The 23,103-nt window shown below is 50.8% G+C and overlaps 2 protein-coding genes across 9 annotated transcripts; both read left to right on the top strand.

Moving 5' to 3' along the window:
- The first annotated feature begins 403 nt into the window (after positions 1 to 403).
- Positions 404 to 2,899, top strand: LOC136571840 (tropomyosin alpha-3 chain-like). The gene is made up of 2 exons (XM_066572461.1): positions 404 to 542; positions 2,729 to 2,899. Exons 1-2 carry the CDS (start codon positions 429 to 431, stop codon positions 2,897 to 2,899), a joined length of 285 nt encoding a protein of 94 aa, XP_066428558.1. The 5' UTR covers positions 404 to 428.
- Positions 2,900 to 7,786: 4,887 nt separating this feature from the next.
- On the top strand, positions 7,787 to 21,603 carry LOC136633236 (tropomyosin alpha-3 chain). Of its 8 annotated transcripts, none has more exons than XM_066608809.1 (9): positions 7,787 to 7,990; positions 8,972 to 9,105; positions 10,579 to 10,696; positions 10,780 to 10,850; positions 11,822 to 11,897; positions 14,238 to 14,300; positions 14,401 to 14,470; positions 14,557 to 14,635; positions 14,929 to 15,010. In XM_066608809.1, the coding sequence occupies exons 1-9, from the start codon at positions 7,853 to 7,855 to the stop codon at positions 14,930 to 14,932; spliced, it is 753 nt and encodes a 250-aa protein (XP_066464906.1). In that variant the 5' UTR covers positions 7,787 to 7,852; the 3' UTR covers positions 14,933 to 15,010. The 8 variants fall into 8 exon arrangements, with proteins under 8 accessions (XP_066464906.1, XP_066464908.1, XP_066464903.1 ...); XM_066608806.1 differs by lacking the exons at positions 11,822 to 11,897; positions 14,929 to 15,010 and adding exons at positions 11,523 to 11,598; positions 20,833 to 21,603 and having other exon boundaries at positions 7,789 to 7,990; XM_066608805.1 differs by lacking the exon at positions 11,822 to 11,897 and adding an exon at positions 11,523 to 11,598 and having other exon boundaries at positions 7,789 to 7,990.
- Positions 21,604 to 23,103: the final 1,500 nt, after the last annotated feature.

Here is a 23,103-nt window from a genome sequence, read left to right on the forward strand (position 1 = left end):
GTGATGGATAGGCTGTATTTTCAGTGATGTCACCATCACTCTCTAGTGATGGATAGGCGGCATTCTCAGTGATGTCCCCGCTGTTCTCTAGTGTTGGCTTTAATGATTATATATAAGCTCTTAGTAATGGTTTCATTCGTTATTACTCTGTACACCACGGAGCTGTCAGGCTGTTGCTGTCCACTGGGATATTTGTGGAGGTGACGGGGGGTATAATGTCAGCTCTCAGTAATCCCGTCCACCATACCAACCCTTTCTTATCCACTGCCACCTGTCCTCCTGGGCCCAAATATAGAGAACAATGCAGTGAGCTGGGGGTCCGGGGATAGCAGGGAGGGTCCAGCACAGAACAGCCAAGGACGGGTTTTTATAGCCATTTATAATAGAGCACAGAGTGCCAGCGGTCAGACAGGCGACCACAGCACATCATGGAGGCCATCAAGAAGAAAATGCAGATGCTGAAGCTGGACAAGGAGAACGCTCTGGACCGCGCCGAGCAGGCAGAGACCGAGCAGAAGCAGGTGGAGGAGAAGAGCAAGCAGGTAACAGGACAGACAGTCTCTATGCTAACCCAGACCCCTTATACCGCTGGCTTCATAGTGTTGCCATCCACCCTAGTGCTCTCCACTGCAGTGTCCGCAACTCCAATGCTCTCCACCCTAGTGTCCTCCACTCCCCTCTACCCCAGTGTCCTCCACTCCACTGCCCTCCACTACACTACCCTCTACCCCAGTGTCCTCCTCTCCACTGCCCTCCACCTCAGTGACCTCCTTTCCACTGCCCTCCACCCCAATGTCCTCCTTTCCACTGCCCTCCACTCACGTCCTCCTCTCCACTGCCCTCCACCCCAATGTCCTTCTCTCCACTGCCCTCCACCCCAGTGTCCTCCTCTCCACTGCCCTCCACCCCAGTGTCCTATACCTCAGTCTCCTCCTCTCCACTGCCCTCCACCCCAGTGTACTCCTCTCCACTGCCCTCCACCCTAGTGTCCTCCTCTCCACTGCCCTCCACCCTAGTGTCCTTCTCTCCACTGCTCTCCACCCGTGTCCTCCTCTCCACTGCCCTCCAACCCAATGTCCTGCTCTCCACTGCCCTTCAACCCAATGTCCTGCTGACCACTGCCCTCCACCCCAGTGTCCTCCTCTCCACTGCCCTCCACCCCAGTGTCCTATACTACAGTCTCCTCCTCTCCACTGCCCTCCACCCCAGTGTACTCCTCTCCACTGCCCTCCACCCTAGTGTCCTCCTCTCCACTGCCCTCCACCCTAGTGTCCTCCTCTCCACTGCTCTCAACCGTGTCCTCCTCTCCACTGCCCTCCACCCCAGTGTCCTCCTCTCCATTGCTCTTCAACCCAGTGTCCTCCTCTCCACTGCCCTCCAACCCAATGTCCTGCTCTCCACTGCCCTTCAATCCAATGTCCTGCTGTCCACTGCCCTCCACCCCAGTGTCCTCCTCTCCACTGCCCTCCACCCTAGTGTCCTCCTCTCCACTGCCCTCCACCCTAGTGTCCTCCTCTCCACTGCCCTCCACCCTAGTGTCCTCCTCTCCACTGCACTCCACCCTAGTGTCCTCCTCTCCACTGCCCTCCACCCTAGTGTCCTCCTCTCCACTGCTCTCAACCCGTGTCCTCCTCTCCACTGCCCTCCACCCCAGTGTCCTCCTCTCCATTGCTCTTCAACCCAGTGTCCTCCTCTCCACTGCCCTCCAACCCAATGTCCTGCTCTCCACTGCCCTCCAACCCAATGTCCTGCTCTCCACTGCCCTTCAACCCAATGTCCTCTCCACTGCCCTCCACCCCAGTGTCTTCCTCTCCACTGCCCTCCACCCCAGTGTCCTATACCTCAGTCTCCTCCTCTCCACTGCCCTCCACCCCAGTGTACTTCTCTCCACTGCCCTCCACCCTAGTGTCCTCCTCTCCACTGCCCCCCACCCTAGTGTCCTCCTCTCCACTGCTCTCCACCCGGGTCCTCTTCTCCACTGCCCTCCACCCCAGTGTCCTTCTTCCCCCTGCCCTCCACCCCAATGTCCTCCTCTCCACTGCCCTCCACCCCAGTGTCCTCCCCTCCATTGCTCTTCACCCCAGTGTTCTCCTCTCCACTGCCCTCCAACCCAATGTCCTGCTCTCCACTGCCCTTCAACCCAATATCCTCCTCTCCATTGCCCTCCACCCCAGTGTCCTCCTCTCCACTGCCCTCCACCCCAGTGTCCTATACCTCAGTCTCCTCCTCTCCACTGCCCTCCACCCCAGTGTACTCCTCTCCACTGCCCTCCACCCTAGTGTCCTCCTCTCCACTGCCCTCCACCCTAGTGTCCTCCTCTCCACTGCCCTCCACCTAGTGTCCTCTTCTCCACTTCTCTCCAGCTGTGTCCTCTTCTCCACTGCCCTCCACCCCAGTGACCCCACCCCAGTGCCCTTCACCTCAGAGTCCTTCACCCCAGTGTTCTCCACCCCAGTGCCCTCTACTCCAGTGTCCTCCACCCCAGTGCCCTTCACCCCAGTGTCTGTCTTCACCTTTCACCATTTCTGGTTTTATATTTTCTGTGTTTCCATTGACCTATACCAGACATTCAGCTCTGAGACATCTTGTCTTCCATACCTCGTACCTTCTCAGGCCTGTTCTCCTTGGTCTGAAGTCACTCCTTACACCCTCTGACCACTCACTAGGCACAGTTCTCTCCATACCCTCCCAAAGTATCTGACCCACTGACTTGATCTCTACCCCTAAGCTGGAAGATGAGCTGCTGTCCATGCAGAAGAAGCTGAAGGGGACTGAGGATGAACTGGACAAGTACTCCGAAGCCCTGAAGGATGCGCAGGAGAAGCTGGAGGTGGCAGAGAAGAAGGCGGCTGATGTAGGTACCCATCCTGTGAGCCATGTCATGATATTACACACATAAACTAGAAGGGGCTCTACAGCTACATTAACAGGAATTCCACCTTGAAAAGAATTTCCACCCTAAATCAGACAATCTTCTCCCTTAATCTGGCACCCGATGGTCCGTAATTCCTGCTCAGCTGGCATTCAAATAGTCAACAAACCAAATGCTGGATTAGCCGGACACACTGTGAGCCCAAGAATTGTCACCTGCACCAAATATTCAGCGCCCCTCTTGTCCATCCAGCTGCCCTGTCCTCTCTACCTCCTGATAGTGATATATCCTGCAGATTATTACACCACTGACCTCTAGAGATCTGCAGAACATCGCTCTGTCCTCTCTACCTCCTGATAGTGATATATCCTGCAGATTATTACACCACTGACCTCTAGAGATCTGCAGAACATCACTCTGTCCTCTCTACCTCCTGATAGTGATATATCCTGCAGATTATTACACCACTGCCCCTTCTAGAGATCTGCAGAACATCGCTCTGTCCTCTCTACCTCCTGATAGTGATAGAGCCTGCAGATTATTACACCGCTGACCTCTAGAGATCTGCAGAACATCGTTCTGTCCTCTCTACCACCTGATACATAGTGATATATCCTGCATATTATTACACCGCTGACCTCTAGAGATCTGCAGAACATTGCTCTGTCCTCTCTACCTCCTGATACATAGTGATATATCCTGCAGATTATTACACCACTGACCTCTAGAGATCTGCAGAACATTGCTCTGTCCTCTCTACCTCCTGATACATAGTGATATATCCTGCATATTATTACACCACTGACCTCTAGAGATCTGCAGAACATTGCTCTGTCCTCTCTACCTCCTGATACATAGTGATATATCCTGCAGATTATTACACCACTGACCTCTAGAGATCTGCAGAACATTGCTCTGTCCTCTCTACCTCCTGATACATAGTGATATATCCTGCAGATTATTACACCACTGGCCTCTAGAGATCTGCAGAACATCGCTCTGCCCTTTCTACCTCCTGATACATAGTGATATATCCTGCATATTATTACGCCACTGACCTCTAGAGATCTGCAGAACATCGCTCTGTCCTCTCTACCTCCTGATACATAGTGATATATCCTGCAGATTATTACACCACTGACCTCTAGAGATCTGCAGAACATTGCTCTGTCCTCTCTACCTCCTGATACATAGTGATATATCCTGCAGATTATTACACCACTGACCTCTAGAGATCTGCAGAACATCGCTCTGTCCTCTCTACTTCCTGATACATAGTGATATATCCTACAGATTATTACACCACTGACCACTATATTGGTATATGAGAACATTATATATGGCAAGAGATAAAAAGAGATGGAAAGCCCAAACGGAGGTGTGAACTGAGTCTAGATATATACAGGTCCGAATATAGCATCAGTATATAGAATAGCTGTAGACATTATAAAGCATTGCATATAGGACAGCTGTATATAGGATCGGTATATAGGACAGCAGTATATAGCACAGCTGTATATAGGATCAGTATATAGCATGCCAATCTATAGGGCCAGTATATAGGACAGCTGTATATAGGATCAGTATATAGGACAGCTGTATATAAGATCAGTATAAAGGACAGCTGTAGATAAGATCCGTGTATATATCAGTATATAGGGCAGCTGTGTATAGGATCAGTATATAAGACAGCTGTGTATCGGATCAGTGTGTAGATCAGTATATAGGGCAGCTATATATAGTATCAGTATATAGGATAGCTGTATATAGGATTAGTATATAGGACAGCAGTATATAGCACAGCTGTATATAGGATCAGTATATAGCATGCCAATCTATAGGGCCAGTATATAGGACAGCTGTATATAGGATCAGAATATAGAACAGCTGTATATAGGCTCAGCAAATACGGCAGCTGTGTATAGGACATATCAGTATATAAGATCAGTATATAGGATCTGTGTATAGATCAGTATATAGGACAGATGTATATAGGATCAGTATATAAGACAGCTGCATGTAGGATACATGTTTAGATCAGTATATAGGGCAGCTGTATATAGGGTCCGTATATAGACCCGTATAAGAGCAGCTGTATATATAGGATCCATGTATAGATCAGTATATAGTATAGTTGTATATAGAATAAGTATATAGGACAGCTGTATATAAAATCAGCATATAGGAATGCAATATATAGGACCAGTCTATAGGATCAGTATATAGGAAAACTATATATAAAATCAGCATATAGGATCAATATGTAGGACAGCAGTATAAAGGGTCAGTAGAACCCCCGCTACATATTGCATACCTAACACAGGAGGAAGTGCAGAGCCGGTAACAGAGGATTAAAATCGATTAATCGCCGGGCCCAGATGGAATACACCCAAGGGCTCTAAGGGAACTAAGTGATGTGATAGCAAGATCACTATTTCTTATATTTATGGACACTATCAAGACCAGGGTTGTACCATTGGATTGGCACATTGCCAATGTGGTTCCAATTTACAAAAAGGGGTCCAAAAGAGAGCCTGGTAACTACAGGCCGGTAAGTCTCACTTCAATAACTGGAAAAATATTCAGGGCGTTTCTGGGAGATGCCATCCTAGAATACCTTAAGGAAAACAACGGTATAACTCCTCATCAGCATGGGTTCATGAGGGGTCTATCATGTCAGACCAATCTGATCAGCTTCTATGATGAAGTAAGTTCTAGCCTGGGCCTGGGAGAGTCTATTGATCTTGTATATCTGGATTTCTCTAAGGCCGGCTGTCCATGGGCGACGCGAAGTCCCGCGGCAGATCTCCGCGGCGGGAGCCGCCGCCAAATCTCCGCTAGTCAGCCCTATCTGATAGATAGGTTGGCCGCGGAGAATTGGAGCAATTCGCAGCATGATGCGAATTGCCCACCGCGAGCGGAGAATCGCAATGATTCTCCGCTCGTGGACAGAGACCGGCGCTTTCCATAGCAATGCTACCGAATACACTGCCGTGGACAGGGGGCCTTGCATTTGACACCGTGCCACATAATAGGCTGATATATAAAATGAGGCAGCTCGGATTGGGTGAAAATGTGTGTATCTGGGTAAGGAACTGGCTCAGAGATAGAAAGCAGAGGGTGGTAGTTAATGGTTCATACTCTGTTTGGGCCACCGTTGCTAGCGGGGTGCCACAGGGTTCAGTATTAGGCCCCATTCTGTTCAAGATATTTATCAATGACCTGATAGAGAGACTGCACAGTAACATATCAATATTTGCAGATTATACAAAATTATACAAGATAAATAATACAACGGAGGACAATGTGCGGCTACAAACGGACCTAGATAAGTTGGGGGCTTGGGTAGAAAAATGGCAAATGAAGTTCAATGTTGATAAATGTAAGGTTAGGCACATGGGCAGGAGAAACGGATGTCACCAATATACACTAAATGGGGTACTGCTAGGGAAAAGGGATATGGAAAAGGACCTGGGGGTACTAGTGGATTGTAGACTAAACTGAAGTAACCAATGCCAGTCAGCTGCTGCAAAAGCTAATAAAGTCTTGGGGTGCATTAAAAGAGGTATAGGAGCGAGGGACGAGAACATTATTCTACCGCTGTATAATGCACTTGTCAGGCCTCACATGGAATACTGCGTACAGTTCTGGACACCGGTGCTTAGGAAAGATGTTGTAGTGCCTGAGGGGGTTTAAGAATGGCAACTAAACTAATGCATGGAATGGGAGGACTGGAATACCCAGAGAGGCTCAAAATTGAGATTATTCACCCTGGAAAAAAGACGACTAAGGGGCGACCAAATAACTATGTATAAATACATTAGGGGACGATACAAGGATCTCTCCCATGATCTGTTTATACCCAGGACTGCAACGGTAACGAGAGGACATCCGCTACGTCGAGAAGGAAGCAGGTTTCATCACCAACACAGGAGGGGGTTCTTTACTGTAAGAGCAGTGAGACTGTGGAACTCTCTGCCTGCGGACGTGGTGATGGCAAAATCCATAGAGGAGTTTAAAAGGGGACTTGATGTCTTTCTGGAGAGGAAGGATATTATAGGATATAAATCTTAGGTCAATTGTTAATCCGGGTATACAGGCAGGTAGGAACTATTAGGGGCTGATCCAGGGAACAGTCTGATTGCCATTATGGAGTCGAGAAGGAATTTTCCCCAAAATGGGCTAATTGGCTTCTGCCTCTTGGGGTTTTTGCCTTCCTCTGGATCAATTAGGGGTTGAAACAGGCTGAACTAGATGGACATTGTCTTCATTCATCCTAACATACTACGTTAGTATATACGCTCCATGTGTAGACCAGTATATAGGACAGCAGTGTATAGGATAATTATATAGGACAGCAGTATATAGGATAACAGTATACAGGATCAGCATATAGGACAGCAGTATAAAGGGTAGCAGTATATAGGACAGGTGTATATAGGATACCAGTATATAGGATTAGTATATAGGACAGCTGTATATAGGCTCAATGTGTAGACCACTATATAGAACAGCAGTATTGAGGACAGCAGTATATAGGATCAGTATATAGGACAGCAGTATATTGAATAGCAGAATATAGGACAGCAGTATATAGGACAGCAGTATATAGGACAGCAGTATATAGGATCAGTATATAGAATAACAGTATATAGGATCAGTATATACAACAGCAGTATATAGCATAGCAATATATAGGATGCAGTCTATAGGACAGCAGTATATAGCACCAGTATATAGGACAGCTGTATATAGGATCGGTATTTAGGGCAGCAGTATATGGGATAGCTGCATATAGGCTCCGTTGGTAAAGCAGTGTATAGGATGTCCGGGGTGGTGCAGTTCCGCCGCTCGCCGCCAGGTGGCAGCCTCTCCCGGCCGCTCCCCGGCTTCCTGCACATAAGGGCGTGGCGGCGGAAGTGTCGGGCGCGCGGGGAGCGGAAGTCCTGGCAGTCCGTGAGAGAGAGGGAGGAAGAGAAGATGTCCGGCGGGGGGATGACCAGCATCGAGGCCGTCAAGAGGAAGATTCAAGTCCTGCAGCAACAGGCTGATGATGCGGAGGAGCGGGCCGAGCGGCTGAGCCGGGAGGTGGAGGGCGAGAAGCGCGCGCGGGAGCAGGTGAGGCGACGCCCGGCGTGGGCGGGGCAGGGTGAGGGCCCGGGAGTCGTGCTGGCCCTGCTGGGGGTTGTAGTGCTACACTGCCTCCTGGAGGAGCCCGGGTGTAGCGGGGGCGGTACAGTGTGTCTGCTGACTAATACATTGTGACAAACCTTCAGCCACTCCATTCACTGACAGCAACTGAGGAGCCCATGTGGCCCCTGGTGTGGTGGGTGAGGGGTCAGTGAGGGGTGACTGCTGGCCTCTTCTGCCCCCCGACTGTGGGACCCATGCAATCTCTTGGGGAGAGTCTCCCTCTGTGCTGTGCCATCTCTGCCTGGCAGGGGGAGGGGGGGGGGTGGTCTGTGCCCGGACTAATTCTGCGCACAGAGGTTAGGTCCAGTATGGCGCATTTGTGGCCATCTTGGTGTGGATGCTCTGCCCCCCCATACTGATGGCTGTAAATAGAGCAGCGGTCTCCCTGGGTTGGTAGCGGGGTCGGTAGCTGCAGCCTTGTTTATGAAGGGTTAACTACCTTCGGACCCTGTGTGGGCGCGGATGCGTTGTTGCCATCTATTCCGCCCGCTGGCGAGTCCAGATGTCTTTCTGGGTTCGATGGCAACCGAGCGGATGTCCGACTCCCAGCGAGATATGAGGAGGTGGAAATATGCTGGTGGTGATGTGGCGATGCCCTCTGTGTGGGCACACCCTCCTGGGATGAGGTCCTGTAGACATGGCACTCTTACGGTGGGTATTGTGGTAATGAGTCCTGCTGCTGCCATATGGGGGCATGTGCCAGTCTGAATGCAGTGCTTGTCAGCAGGGGGTGCACTGACTAGAGGGGCCCCTCATACATGTCCTGATCACTACCTAAGGAACTTGGCAGAGCCTTTAGCACGGATGATGGCGCGCACCCTCATGCCCTCAGTGGTGCCAGATTTGCATATGTAAGCTATAATTGGCCAACGACTCAGCACTGACCGCTTGCTCTTCTCTCACCAGGCGGAAGCTGAAGTTGCCTCGCTCAACCGCCGTATCCAACTGGTAGAAGAGGAGCTGGACCGCGCTCAGGAGCGCCTCTCCACCGCCCTGCTGAAACTGGAGGAAGCGGAGAAGTCAGCTGATGAAAGCGAGCGGTGAGTGGACCCTCCGGGATGCCCTTGTAGTCTGGAAGCAGTGGTAGTAGCTGCAGGTTAGCAGGACCATGTGTGATGGCTGGCACGGTCTCAAGGTCCCTCAAAATACAGAAAGAGAGAAGCTGCAGGAACGTGTGATGGTTGGCCCTGTCCATCATCTCTCCAGATACAGAGAGGGAAGCTGCAGGAACATTGGTGTGTGATGGTTGGCCCTGTCCATCATCTCTCCAGATACAGAGAGGGAAGCTGCAGGAACACTGGTGTGTGATGGTTGGCCCTGTCCATCGTCTCTTCAGATACAGAGAGGGAAGCTGCAGGAACATTGGTGTGTGATGGTTGGCCCTGTCCATCATCTCTCCAGATACAGAGAGGGAAGCTGCAGGAACATTGGTGTGTGATGGTTGGCCCTGTCCATCATCTCTCCAGATACAGAGAGGGAAGCTGCAGGAACATTGGTGTGTGTGATGGTTGGCCCTGTCCATCATCTCTCCAGATACAGAGAGGGAAGCTGTAGGAACATTGGTGTGTGTGATGGTTGGCCCTGTCCATCGTCTCTCCAGATACAGAGGGAAGCTGAAGGATCATTGGTGTGTGATGGTTGGCCCTGTCCATCATCTCTCCAGATACAGAGAGGGAAGCTGAAGGATCATTGGTGTGTGATGGTTGGCCCTGTCCATCATCTCTCCAGATACAGAGAGGGAAGCTGAAGGATCATTGGTGTGTGATGGTTGGCCCTGTCCATCATCTCTCCAGATACAGAGAGGGAAGCTGCAGGAACATTGGTGTGTGATGGTTGGCCCTGTCCATCGTCTCTCCAGATACAGAGAGGGAAGCTGCAGGAACATTGGTGTGTGATGGTTGGCCCTGTCCATCGTCCCACTAGATAGAGAGGGAAGCTGCAGGAAATTCTGCTTGTTTGATGACTCAGAAAATCCCTTATTGCGTTGGGGTTTTAATTTAACCCTTGATGCGTTACACAAGCCCCTCCCCTTTATCAGGCAGGGTAATGGCTTTCGAGGAGCGCTGCATATTAAGACCTCGGCAGACGCTGATTTTCTGTCAGCAGCTCCTCAGGAACTGGTTTGGAAAGTGATGTCATCCACTGGATTTACGACCTCGGCAGCCACCAAACCAGTTGTTTCCATCAACCCCACAACATATCCAGACTCGTAGATCCAGGAGGCTTAATGGAAGAGTCTGGCAGAGGGTGCCGAGCCGCACTGCCGGGGGCACCTTCTGGGTGCTTGTGTTGGACATGGCGTCTCCTGGGCCCCCTGTGACCCATCTATACTTGGCGTCTTGTAGGGTTCGTCCGTCAGGCCGGTATGTCAACCTTTTTGGGGTGGCTGATAGTGTGATCTGAACAGGGCCTTACTTTACTGGTGATGTCAGGCTGCAGTAGCGCCGCCGATCCTCTGGGGTTGTCTGTATGGCTGGGCTCTGCCATACAGCCTGACCCATGTCTATGTGCAGGGGAATGAAGGTCATCGAGAACAGAGCTCTGAAGGACGAGGAGAAGATGGAACTACAAGAGATCCAACTGAAGGAAGCCAAGCACATAGCCGAGGAAGCGGACAGGAAGTATGAGGAGGTGAGTGCCGCCAGGACAACGGGGGAAGGAGGGTGCTGCACAGCGAGGGGTCTGGTCTGACTCCTGGGAATGTCTTCTTACAGGTGGCCAGGAAGCTGGTGATCATTGAGGGCGACTTGGAGCGCACAGAGGAAAGGGCGGAGCAGGCAGAGTCGTGAGTATCTCCCCAGTTCCCCTAGTCTGCCCACTCCTGTTATACAAGGCCTGAAAAGTAGGGGGTGGGGGAGCCCCCTGCTGGCAGCTATAGTAAATCACTGGTCATATGGCAAACTGCGGGTGAGGCCTCCAAAACCAGTGCAAGGGGGGAGGAGAGCAAGGAGCCACAGCCTTATGTAGTGAGCGACCTCATAAGGAAGCTATATATCTATGCAGAATTCTACAGGCTTCACAGCTGAAATCTTTCAATATGATATATGTACACAGTGAGTGCAGCTCTGTGGTATAATATGGGATGTAACTCAGGATCAGTACATAAGTAATGTCTGTCCACAGTGACTCCACCAGCAGAATAGTGAGTGCAGCTCTGGAGTATAATACAGGATAAGTAATGTATGTACACAGTGACTCCACCAGCAGAAGAATGAGTGCAGCTCTGGAGGATAATACAGAAATAGTGGGATGTTTCCCGAGCGTGGTCTTAATTTTTCGGGCCTTGTTTAACCTCGTCATCCTTGCATGAATTGAATTTGATGTCTTTGTTTTTGCCCCCTGTCCTCTCACCCCCTCCTATCCTGGCTTGTTTTGTGTGTTGCTGATATCCCTCCGTCCTTGCATAAAACGCACGATCCCCCCCCACACATATACATCTCCTGCCGCCATCACCCAGCCGGGTCCGTGAGCTGGACGAACAGATCCGACTCCTAGACCAGAGTCTGAAGTGTCTGAACGCATCTGAAGAGAAGGTACAATAAACATGGCGGCTGCTCCTGTCCCGGCTGCTCTCCTTGTGTCGTCACCCTGTACTCTGCACCACCATATCCTGCTCTCTGTCAGCCAGGAGAGGACGCTGCGTGGGGCAGGATGTGGCGGTCTCCTCCTAATATCCATCATGGTGGAGTCTCTCTTCTCAACCCTCCACTCTGTCTCTTCTCTCTCTTCCTCTCTCTCCTCCTTCGGCCTCCTCAGCAAATGTGCCGAGCTCGAGGAGGAGCTGAAAAATGTCACCAACAACCTGAAGTCCTTGGAGGCTCAGGCGGAAAAGGTAAGGGGTGCACCAGAGGAGCGTCCTCGGAGGGCACTGGGGTCTCCATTCCTCTTATACAGTCTGTGAAAGTAAATGAACCCTTTCTTGATACTAAAAGTTGTGACCTGTAATAACCAATCAGTTGAGGAGGATCTCCAGCTGCTCTCCCTGTCAGTATAATGGGCCCGTATTAGGTGTTCGTACCTGCAGGCCCGCACTTCATGCCTCCTGGAGATGTTTTACTAGACGCGTGGTTCACACGCCGAAATCCACGTCTGATGGATCCACCTCTTGGACCGCTTCTCCTGTGGTGAAGGTGCTATGGGCGTTCTGCAACGGAAAACCTGCGGCGATTCCAGATGCAGAATCGTTGCTTATAGGGTCCGCACCAGGGGAAGGAGATTTCTTCACATCCCCACCGCGCGGCGTGAGCTGTACATGCTGTGAGATATCCACAGCGGATCCTGTGTGGAGGCGGACAGAAAGGGCTCAGTCACACGGGGTGTTTGTGGAACGTATCGCGCCTTTTTTCTTGCGTGCTTGGACCTTGAGGACTGTGTAGACTAAAGTTTGTACGTGAAGTTGTTGGCAGAGAATATGGTGCCAGAAAAGCAGCCCCCCAGGTGTAACTCTGCAGGGGTGCATGGCTTCTGTCCGTATATGCTGCGATGTCAGACAAACTAAATCTGCCCATGTGCATGAGTCCTGCAGAGGGCGCACTCAGACCAGCGGATTTTGGCCGCAGTGCCTAACCCCTTTTTGATTTACACTTGCCATTCAGTCCGGCTTTCCATGCACATGCCAAATGCAGTGTGTCCTATTTTGGTGCTTAGGCCTCATGTCCACGGGCAAAAGAAGAATTCAAATCCGCAGCGGATTTTAACTCTTCTCCCGCCCGCGGATCCGCACCCCATTGGGATGCATTGACCACCCGCGGGTAGATAAATACCCGCGGATGGTCAATAAAAGTGATTTTAAAAAAAATGGAGCATGAAAAAATCTGGACCATGCTCCATTTTCATGCGGGTCTCCTGCGGGGACGGCTCCCGCGGGCTTCTATTGAAGCCTATGGAAGCCGTCCGGATCCGCGGGAGACCTAAAATAGGAATTTAAAAGAATTTACCCATCCGGAGCGGACCGGGAAGGTCTTCTCTTCCTCACAGCCGCATCTTTCCTGCCTCGGCTCGGCGGATGTGCGCGGCACGTTGGCGACGTGCCGCAGCCGTGACGAATTCATCCGCCGGCCGAAAAAGAAGATCCGGCCGTGAGGAAGAGAAGACTTTCCCGAACCGCTCCGGATGGGTAAATTCTTTTAAATTCCTATTTTCAGCGCTCATGTCCGCGGGGCAGGAGGGACCCGCTGCTGATTCTCCATGGAGAATCCGTAGCGGGCCTGATTTTCCCCGTGGACATGAGGCCTTAATGTGCAATTCTAGTATATGGTTGCAGTTAATACGCATGCTGCCTGCATATTTGCTGCATACTATGCGTGTAAAAACTACGTGTATAAGGGTGCTTTGACACTTGCGATATCGCTGCGTTTTTTTTTTGTTTTTTTTAACATTAAAAAGTCCTATGAGGTTTGCGTTTAAAAAAAAGCGCAGCGCATATATGAAGGCTCCCTAAGAGTACATGCAGACGGGGTTAACCTTTTGCAGTCCAATTTTGACTTCAGGGTTTCCAAGGGGGCTTTCTTTTTCTGCCATTATACAATGGCGCCATCTACTGGCTAGAGCCAATACTGCAGTATATGACATACTGCAGAGCCCCGACCAGCACATGGAAATCCCGTCCATGAGCATGCAGCGATACGATCCGTGAGGGGAGATGAAATGTAAAGTTTTTGAACTTTTTAAAAAACTTTACATGATTTCCGTCTTTCATCGGGTACGGTCGATCATGTGACCGGGGACTGCATACTGCGGCCTTCAGTGACCTCTCCTTGCTCTCGGCTACCTCTCCTAGTTGGGAGTAGGGAGATTTTAAATCTCCCGAGCTCTCCGGCCCTCTGCGCGTGCGCCCAAAATTTTTCCTATAGGGCATGTGCGCAGAAGCCGGAGGCAGGGCCTTGCAGGACCAGATTGCTGCGGGACATTGCGGATGCCGGAGATAAGTAGTTTCGTGTCACCTTGTGGATCGGATCTGAGGGAAGAAGTAATAAATAAAAAATATATATATTTAAAAAAAAACAAAAACCACATACGGCAAACCCCCGCTGAGAGCAGACCCTCGGGGATTGATGTCAGGGGTTATTGGTTAGATGTACGGTTTCCTCTTGGGGTATGGCAGAGGTGACCATGAGGGGTTTGTGTCCTCGTTGGATTCGCGCATTGATTTACTTGTCTGTTCTTTTTCTAGTATTCACAAAAGGAAGATAAATATGAAGAAGAAATTAAGATTTTGACAGACAAACTAAAAGAGGTGCGTGGTGGGAGGGGCCCGAACAAGGCGCCGGTGGCCAGCCATGTTGTCTTCAAATGTGACTCCTCTGCCATCACTGACCTGATTCCCCTCTTCACAGGCTGAGACCCGGGCAGAATTTGCCGAGAGATCTGTTGCCAAACTTGAGAAGACCATCGATGATCTGGAAGGTAAGGACTAAGGCAGTGCCTGCATAAGTATGTACACTTCCCCCCCCTGAGTCATGTGTGAACCGTCTCCTCCTCTCCCTACCTAGACGAGCTGTATGCACAGAAGCTCAAGTACAAGGCAGTTAGTGAGGAGCTGGACCACGCCCTCAATGACATGACCTCCATGTAAATACCGTGTGCTGTGCTTGCCCAAAAAGAAGGCGACTGCGCTGGGGGGGTACGGCCGCCTCACTAACCACAGACTACATGCTTGCAGATTGCAGTGTGGGGGGGAGGGCAGGGCGTCACGCTTGTGTGATCTCATCTCCTTCTGCCGCTGTCAGACATGTCTCTGCACCCTAGCGTGTGAAGAACTAACCCTGGGGGTGGGGGAGGGCATACGGGGGTGCACCACCTGCATGGATCCTGGACGCCTCGCGCTTCTCTCTACCAACTTTTGTCTCTCTCTCATTCCTTAGATAATTCCAGCAAGTCTCTGCGGCTTCTTCTTCTTCCTCCCTCTCTCTTTGATGGATTATACCACATTTCTAAAAACATAAATGGTCTCTTCCGTCTGTATTTATTTTTTCTGTATAAGTAGTCGCCCCTGAAATCTGATCAAGAATGTATTGGGGAATCACTTAAATGACAGTTTTCTAAGTGACGGTTCTGGTAACTGTCTAGCGCAACCTTGGTGACCTGTCAGAACATGCTGAGAGTTGTAGTTTCTTCAGTTGGGGAGCCAGAAGGTTGCAAAGGTAACAAATCTACCAGGAAGCCCCTGTACCCCTAAATTGTTCTGTTCTTCGAGTGCGGGGGTTTGTATAGGTTGATCCTGAAGGTGAGTATTGGCCGCCAGGCCTGCTCGTGGCATATCTTCATAGACTGGCTGTCAGAATGCTGTATAATGTAATACTATGGTATTGCATTATACTGTATGACAGATGAAACCACTGCAGGTTCAAGTCCCCTGTTCTACTCAACTTATTTTTACCAGAAAAAAATAGTTAAAAAAAAATAATAATTCCCCCATATTTACAGGATAAAAAGCCCCCAAAATATTTGGTATTGTTGCATGCGTAAAACTCAATTCTAGCAAAGTAACACATTACTTACCCCACACAGTGAATGTCATCAGAAAAAATGCACAACTCCAGAACTGCACTTTTTTGGTCACCCTGTCTCTAAGAAAATTTGATAAGTGATCAAAAACTCACATTAACTCCAAAATGGTACCAATTAAAAAACTTCAGGACCTCTTGCAAAACGCCGAGCCCTCGTACAATTGTGGATGGAAAAATAAGTTGTGGATGAAGCAAATTTAATTTTAATGTAAAAAAATTAGTTTCGTGTTTTTTTTTTTTTTTTTTTACTACGCTAAGTTCTCTTCGTAACCCTACCGACCTACAGAATGTTATGTCCTGTTCGTCGCAGCGTAACACTGTAGAAAACAAGACCCACGAAGGATGATGGAATTGCGCATTATCTGGTACATTAAATGTCATTGAAAACACAACAACCTGCAGGCGGCGACGCAAAAGGAAGCTTGATTGCTTGACAGTCGGCAGGGGAAAACTAGCATCATGGAGCTGAAGGGCCGCTACAGCACTTGTCGCTCTTCAGCTGGTGATGCATGGAGGCCCTCGCTCGTTACAACACAGCTTTCCCGGAAGCCAATCGCACTGGTGAACGGGGAAGGGGAGGGACGCTGGTCTGACCAGATTCTTCAGACGTGTCAAGGCAACGACGGCGGGGGCTTCCGAGCGCGGTAGAAGCGCCAGCTGAAACTGTTAATCTAAGCACGCTAAGGGAACGGAGACGTCCGTACTGGCCGTCGTCCGGGGGCAGTCGCTTGTAGACCAGTTCCCTGCTAGTCTCGGATTGCTGACTGCTCCTCGTGCCACCGGCTTGATGCCTCTTGGGAGTTGTTGGTACCCTGGGCTGACAGACTGTGCAAGCCTGTGGCCCCCAAATCTCACTAAAGCCAGTGGGTTTCTGGGCTGATCCCACCTTGAGGTCGTACAACCTAAAGCTGATCTGTGTCCCCACTTTTTTTTTTTTTTTTTTTTTATACATCACTTAACGGGCATTTCCGTGGATGTGCGCTGGTTACATGTCGCACTCTATGTGAACCGTTGTCGTAGAAAGAAAAATTTAATTCCGTTGTCAAGATCTCTGCTTGCTGCTGTTGACTGGAAAAACTCAGATTCCATCCAGAGCCTGAAAACCCATGCTGCATTTAGCTGAGGGTTCGTTCCATTTGCATCCAAAGTCAGACTGAGCTGCTGCTGCGGCGACTGGGTTGTGCTGCTGTATTGTCAGACTCTAAGGGCGAGGCGCGTTCTGGTTCTCAGTCACTGTGTAAACATTGCATTGGTGCGCCGTGTGCACACGCCAGAGGCCTCCACCTCTTTAAGAATGTGTGCCTCCCGGAATGGGGAAATCTGCATACACTGTAATGTATACCCTGGCGGGGGATGATGTAAACGTCCGTCCTGTGGATGGCGCAGGCTTGCAAGCTGGATGTAACTGCAGCAGCAGGGAGAACACACTGGATTGCAGCATGTAGGCGGGCGGGCACCCCCGCTGACGTCTTCCCTCCCCTATGTAATGTGCCTCGAAACTGCAGGTGTCATTGAATGGCAGCATTGATGTTTCTCTCCTCGCCCCCACAAAATTAAGTTTCACAATAATTAATATGTAAAGACACCAGTAAATTAAAAGGCAAGTCTTCATATAGCTGTGTGGGCAGAATAATAAGTGCTGACTTAAAAAGAAAATCCCCAAAAATCGTTGTCCTTATGTGCCCAATGAGTGGCGTCACTAAGGGGCTCGCCGCTGCAGACTGCCCTTCGCTCACGGATTTCTGCAGTGCTTTTAGACAGGGACGGTTTCCCATACCAATCATTGGGGAGTGTACTGTAAGCGTATTTCGGTGTGCGCTGTGATCCCGCCGGCTCTGCTCTGGATGGTTTTTGCATGGATTTTTCACACTTCTGGCCGCCTGCAGACGGCTGGGTTGGATCCCGCTGTGAGAATTCTCGCAGCGGGACCCGACCCGCACCCCTGCAGGGACCAGTGCGGCTCTCATCTACTCCCGCGGCTCCGGCTCTGTGATGTGCCAGCCAGCCAGTGCATGCGCAGAGCAGAGCCGGCCTGTCACTACTGACATTCTGTGCGGGCCTCTGCGAATCCCGTACAGAAATAGAACATGCTGCGATTTGTTGGACCAATTGCAGCCGTCTGCCTAGGATTGCGTTTTCTAAATCCCGCTGCAGAGTTTCCGCCCGTGTGCAGGGGGCCTAACTGTAGCAGAAATCCTCAGCCGAGCTGCAGACCCCCGTGACCTGGTACTTTTGGCGTACACAGATTTGTAGGCTGTGCGCAGGAGAAATGCAGATGACCGCTTGGATCCAAACTGAACAGAATGGGAAGCAGATTTCTCATCAAACTGCAGCAGGTACCGGCCATGTCTGCAGCCTCGGTGCGCTCTCACACATAGGGGAACCGTGGACTTTGTGCCGCGCCACGGCAGGAACTACAACATTTCCGCTACATGTGAACGCACAACTCAGCAGCCTGCGACTCTCGGCATGATGGGAGTTGTAGTCGCACGTTGGGGAACATTGCATTACACAGGATGCAGCGGATGAGAAAGTGTCTGCGGACCCCAGATGGTTTACCGCTCCACTTCCTGTTTGGCCGGGGGAGGGGCTGTGAGGTTCGGCTCTGTTCTGCTTATCGGCGCCATCTGCTGCAGTGTTTCCTGTCCTGTGTGTCACTTCCTCCATGTGTAATTCTCCCTGTCGCCTTTGGGGGAGGTGTGACATGCAGAGATCTTTGTATATGGACACCCACTTTTAGCTGTAAATGGGCGGGGGTGACACTTCTAGAGGTTGCAGCCATGTTGGATCAGCAGGAAGACTACTACTAAGAGGATGACCCCCACTGTGGTCACTACTGGCAGCCGGCTTATCTAGGGTCCTGAATGGCTATGTGGCGGTGCGCTGGAGTGTGGGGGGACACAAGAATCCCAAAGAGGGTGACTGTCGGGGTGCAGGGTGTCTGATGGGATGGTATCGAAGTACTATAGGATAACTTTCTATATAATCAAGGCTTCTACTCTAGTCACATCCAGAGCTGCACCGATGACAATCTATAAAATGCATTTGTGTAGCAGAATTCTGAATGTAGCTCTGGAGGTGACTGCAGATTTAACCTGTGATCTGCTGAAGCTCAGTGCGTGGTCTTTCTCAGTCTCCGCCACTAACATGTGCTGTCTGTCTCTCTTGTTTCTCTCCTGTCTGCCCCCTCCGCCCCGCAGAGCGTCTCTACAGCCAAATGGAGAAAAACCGCCTCCTCGCTAGTGAGTTGAAGGTCACTCTCCATGACCTCTGCGACTGAGGTCGGGCCCTGTAATCCCCGGTCTGGGGCCGTGGAGCGTCCTTACCAGTCTGCCATTATGTATATACCAGGGCTCATCGACGTCCCCCCTCATATAGGATTTTGCGGATGGTGCTACACATACAGCGGTATTGAGAGATCCGCTCTGTGCTGCCACCCTGTGGAGCGGAGGACTGATCCCGGATTCTGCGTCTCGCCCTCCTAGTGTAATGAAGCCCCCCCCAGAGCTGGCGGACCTCACAGGGTCATGTGACTGTGCTGCTGTTGCTGCCGCCGTCGTCGGTCCCCTGCAAATAAATTGTACCACAGTGCTGGAATTCCAGCTAAGATCTCTGCTTGCTGGGGACATTTCATAGGCTTAAAATCCATCCTGACCTGATACTTGTCACAGCTGAGGGTTTGTTACACTGTATCATTGCAGAGCCTCTGTGGACTCCAGACTGTCCGGAGGGAGACTTGCACGGCTAGTCTATACTGATACACTGTAACACACCCTCAGCTGTGAGAAGTATCAATATTTGGGTTCCGGTTTAGTTACATGGGACTGACTGGCAGCCGTATACTGCGAACCAACGGAGTGAATAAAAAGTTGGAATCTAGCCCCTTCCTGAGCCCCGTGTGGGCGGAGCCTGCTGTCGCGTCCCGGTTGTCAGCTGCGTTGCTTGGCCTGTACCCTGAATAAACGTCCATGTTGTGAATCGCAGTGTGGAGACGTCCTCTTTATTCGAGGGGTGGAGCACCGTCGGTGCATAGAGGGAAGATGGGAGGTGGTCTTATGCTTACACTAGTCACATCCAGAGCTGCCCTCATCTTCTGCTCCACTCACACTCCTAGCTGTAGGACACAATAGCTCCCATAATGCACAGTAAATCACGGCCAGACAGGACTTGCAAAGCTTGGCGGTTTGAACCGACCGGGAGACGTCTGGGCTTACAGACTGACCTCAGTACTGTGCCAGCAGCTCTGGATGTGACTATAGAAGACTGTTAGGATTGATGAGCTTTACATATATCTCCAGTCCCATCTAGAGCTGCAGCCACACACCACTCAGTATGGGGCTGTAGGACCAGATACCTAACTGGTGCATTGTGGGAGATGTAGTGTACAGCAAACGCTGCAGTCCATAAGACTTTGTACTGTGCAGTGCATTGTGGGTGCTCAGCAGGGTGTAGAAGACTGGAGCAGACTGTATGGTCTGAGGGGTATGAGGTCTATTCTGGTGGTTCTAGTGTAGCAGGAACATCTGATCCTGGGAAAGTTGGGTGACCAGTAGAGCTGCCACTCTCCACTAGAGGTCACCCAGCTTTCCTGGACTCCTGAAGGACCAAAACCTAGACCAGCAGGGGAGATGGGTGGTGGTCACCCAGTGGGCCTGGGAAAGTGTGGAGGAGGGGGGCTCTGACTGGGGTGGAGTGTTCTGCTTTCCTGGGGCGGCCTCCTGTCTCTGGGATCAGTGCTGCCACTGTGCAGGGGGCTGGTATGGGGCCAAGCTGCAGTACCAGACACTGCCATGGGGGGGGGGGGCAGGATTATTACCTCTAGCCCAGATGAGTCTGCGTCCCATCCACTTTACTCGCTCTTGGTTCCATCTACATAAGGTATTTGGTGACGATGCTGCAGTTTTCTCCAGTTACATCCAGAGCTGCTCTAGAAATTCCACCCTGCTGAGTCATGTGACTTAGCTCTCAATGCTCTGCAGCTCTGGTTGTGATTGGAGTAGAAGACATGATGTGACTTGTGCGGGTTATGTCCATAAACAGCGATGTCTCCGGCTTCTCCTGGGCCGCTCGCCAGCGACTCCATTACACCTACAAGTATGTATACAGACCGCAGGCAGCTTCGGCAGTGACCTATGCTGCTGTCTAGAGCCCCCTGGTGGGGATGTGAACTCACTGCTTCCGCTGTCATTGAAGAGTGTGATGGGCTGTGTCCATGCTGGGAGTTGTAGTCCCTCTGACTGTCTCTTCTTCCTCCTGCAGATAAGCTGCGAGTCACCAAGGAGGAGAACTCCAAGATGCAGAAGATGTTGGACGACACTCTGCAGGAATTGCACAGCTTGTAGACCCGTGCGTCACCACCCGCCGCCAGCACCGCCCCCACTCGCCCGGACCGCACCCCTCCTCTGTGTAGCCCTTACTTTCTTTCCTACTATTGTGACTGGTGGGTGCCATTTTATCGGGGGCCCCATTAAGTTCCATGACCCGCCACACCCTTTAAATGCTGGTTTTAAGGACCAAATCTCGCCGTGCTGTACCAGTGCCATATTTCAGGGGTCGGTGTTCACCTGCCCCGTTACCCCAGCATGGCGGGTGACATACCCGGCTGCCCTGCAGTTTTTCTTTGTACTGTAGTATGATGGGGGTTGTCCTTCTACATGATGGGGCACTTATCTGTGGGGACCTTCCCCTTTAAGGGGTCTTGGATCATTCTGTTAATTACTGTATGTGTGCTCTGTAATGGTGTGCCGACACCTCTATGGGGGGTCTCGTCCGCTTGCGGAGCTCCTCCATGTTGTGTGGGGGGAGGGGTGGGGTGCCAGTTCCAGCCAATAAACGCCATGTGCCACTTTTTGTTTTTCCTACGACTGCCTCGGTGTCCTGTCTGCAGGCGAGCGGCGGATGCTGCGGCCGGTGGGGAGGGGCAGTGGGACCACCAGGTGGAGTCCCCACTTTATTATTTTTCTGACTGGTTTTAAACAGAATTTTTTTTAAGCTTCCATATCCATCAATAAAATAAGGCTGCTACGTGAACGACACCGCTGCTGTGTGCTTATTCTGCTGGGGGGAGGAAGCGGCATCCGGCTTAAAGGGGTTGTCCAGGCTGCCTACTTCCAAACACAGCGCCCCTCCTCCAACATTATGTATGTAGCTATATTAAAGTGAATGGGAGCTGCAATACCACACACGACCCACAGCCAAGGGTGGCGCTGTATCCGGAAGAAAGCAGTCTTAGAAGAAGAAAAAAAAAGATGTAGCATGTGTCTGAAAATGTCACGTTAAATCGCAGTAAACCGCCGCGGTTTTGGACATATTTTTGAACGTATGTGTGAGCGCGGCCTTAAAGATGCTGTGTGTTTGAGGGGCTAGGGGAGGACTTGCTGAGTAGTCACCGCTCCATTCACATGGCGGTGTGTTGGGACCCCTGTTCTCTAGATTATGTGGCGTCCCAGTGCTCAGTCCCGTTCTAAACCCTTCATGACATCAACTGTACATTTACGTCAGGCAGTCGTGGAGCCGCAGCGTTCAGCTGTCTGACAGCCCCCGTTGGCTTCGGTGATCAGTGCTGCAGTCAAAACTTGATGGCCACCCAAAGTCTACTGAAGGCCGCGGTGCATAGATGTCTGTTTATAGCAACACCAGAAATCGATAGAATACTGCAATACTGAAGTATTACAGTATAGAGTTCAGGTGAGCAAATGATCACATTCAAGGCTGTGGGGACAAAAAGAGAGAACGAAGGATTCTAAATTCCGTATCTATTGTGCGCGGGGAAGGCTGTGAAAAAGATGGAATGCCAGAACTGTCCCAGCTCCCAAAAACTTGGAATAAAAAGTGATCAAAAAGATGGTTCCTGCAAAAAAACAGAACAAAACTGAGCCTCACACCAACTAATCCCCGAAAGAGGAATACAGCGAACAGGGCGCAGTTTTTTGTGCAAGAGGTTTTAATTTTTAAACAGTTTTTCTATTTGGTATCGCCATAATCTTACTCATCCGTGGAATAAAGGTCGGACGCCATGTTTGCTGAACGCTGTAAACTAAATACCTCAACTGGCGCAATTCCATTTAGTATGTTAACGTATAACTAGCCCCTCACGGCTGTCAGGGGGGAAACTAAAATAAGTTATGGCTCTGAAGGGATTAAAGTAGAACGCTGGGGCGGTAGAGCGAGCCTTGTCCAGCACTGGCCACAGGTCAGGGGTCTCCGGAAGAGGAGGAGGCAGAAGTCCCCTATGTTTGATGAAGCGTCTCCCCCTACTGGTTGAAGGGGTGCAGTGTTTCGTATACTGTCACCTGCTACTTGTGACTGGCTTTATTTTCTAGGAGAGCCGGCTGCTATACTGGGATCTATGATCACTGATATAGGTTGGCCAAGACCCCAGCAATCCTACACCTGGGGCCCAGTGAATAATGTAGACGTGCTGCTGCGCCACTCGCTTCAGTGACATCATAGGTCAAGCAGTTTGGTAATCTAGTGCCGCCATTGACTTGAACGGAGCGGTGGTGTGCCTGTGTGACCGCGGCTCAACAT

Source organism: Eleutherodactylus coqui, chromosome 6 (genome assembly GCF_035609145.1).
Source record: "Eleutherodactylus coqui strain aEleCoq1 chromosome 6, aEleCoq1.hap1, whole genome shotgun sequence".
In the NCBI taxonomy this organism is placed as follows: domain Eukaryota; kingdom Metazoa; phylum Chordata; class Amphibia; order Anura; family Eleutherodactylidae; genus Eleutherodactylus; species Eleutherodactylus coqui.

What these genes read in the sequence shown, in the direction of transcription:
- LOC136571840 (XM_066572461.1), top strand. Translation starts at nt 429, where the DNA reads ATGGAGGCCATCAAGAAGAAAATGCAGATGCTGAAGCTGGACAAGGAG. An exon ending in TGGAGGAGAAGAGCAAGCAG is followed by an intron (nt 543 to 2,728) that starts GTAACAGGACAG and finishes TCTACCCCTAAG; the next exon opens with CTGGAAGATGAGCTGCTGTC.
- LOC136633236 (XM_066608809.1), top strand. Translation starts at nt 7,853, where the DNA reads ATGTCCGGCGGGGGGATGACCAGCATCGAGGCCGTCAAGAGGAAGATT. An exon ending in AGAAGCGCGCGCGGGAGCAG is followed by an intron (nt 7,991 to 8,971) that starts GTGAGGCGACGC and finishes TTCTCTCACCAG; the next exon opens with GCGGAAGCTGAAGTTGCCTC. An exon ending in TGGAGGCTCAGGCGGAAAAG is followed by an intron (nt 11,898 to 14,237) that starts GTAAGGGGTGCA and finishes TTCTTTTTCTAG; the next exon opens with TATTCACAAAAGGAAGATAA.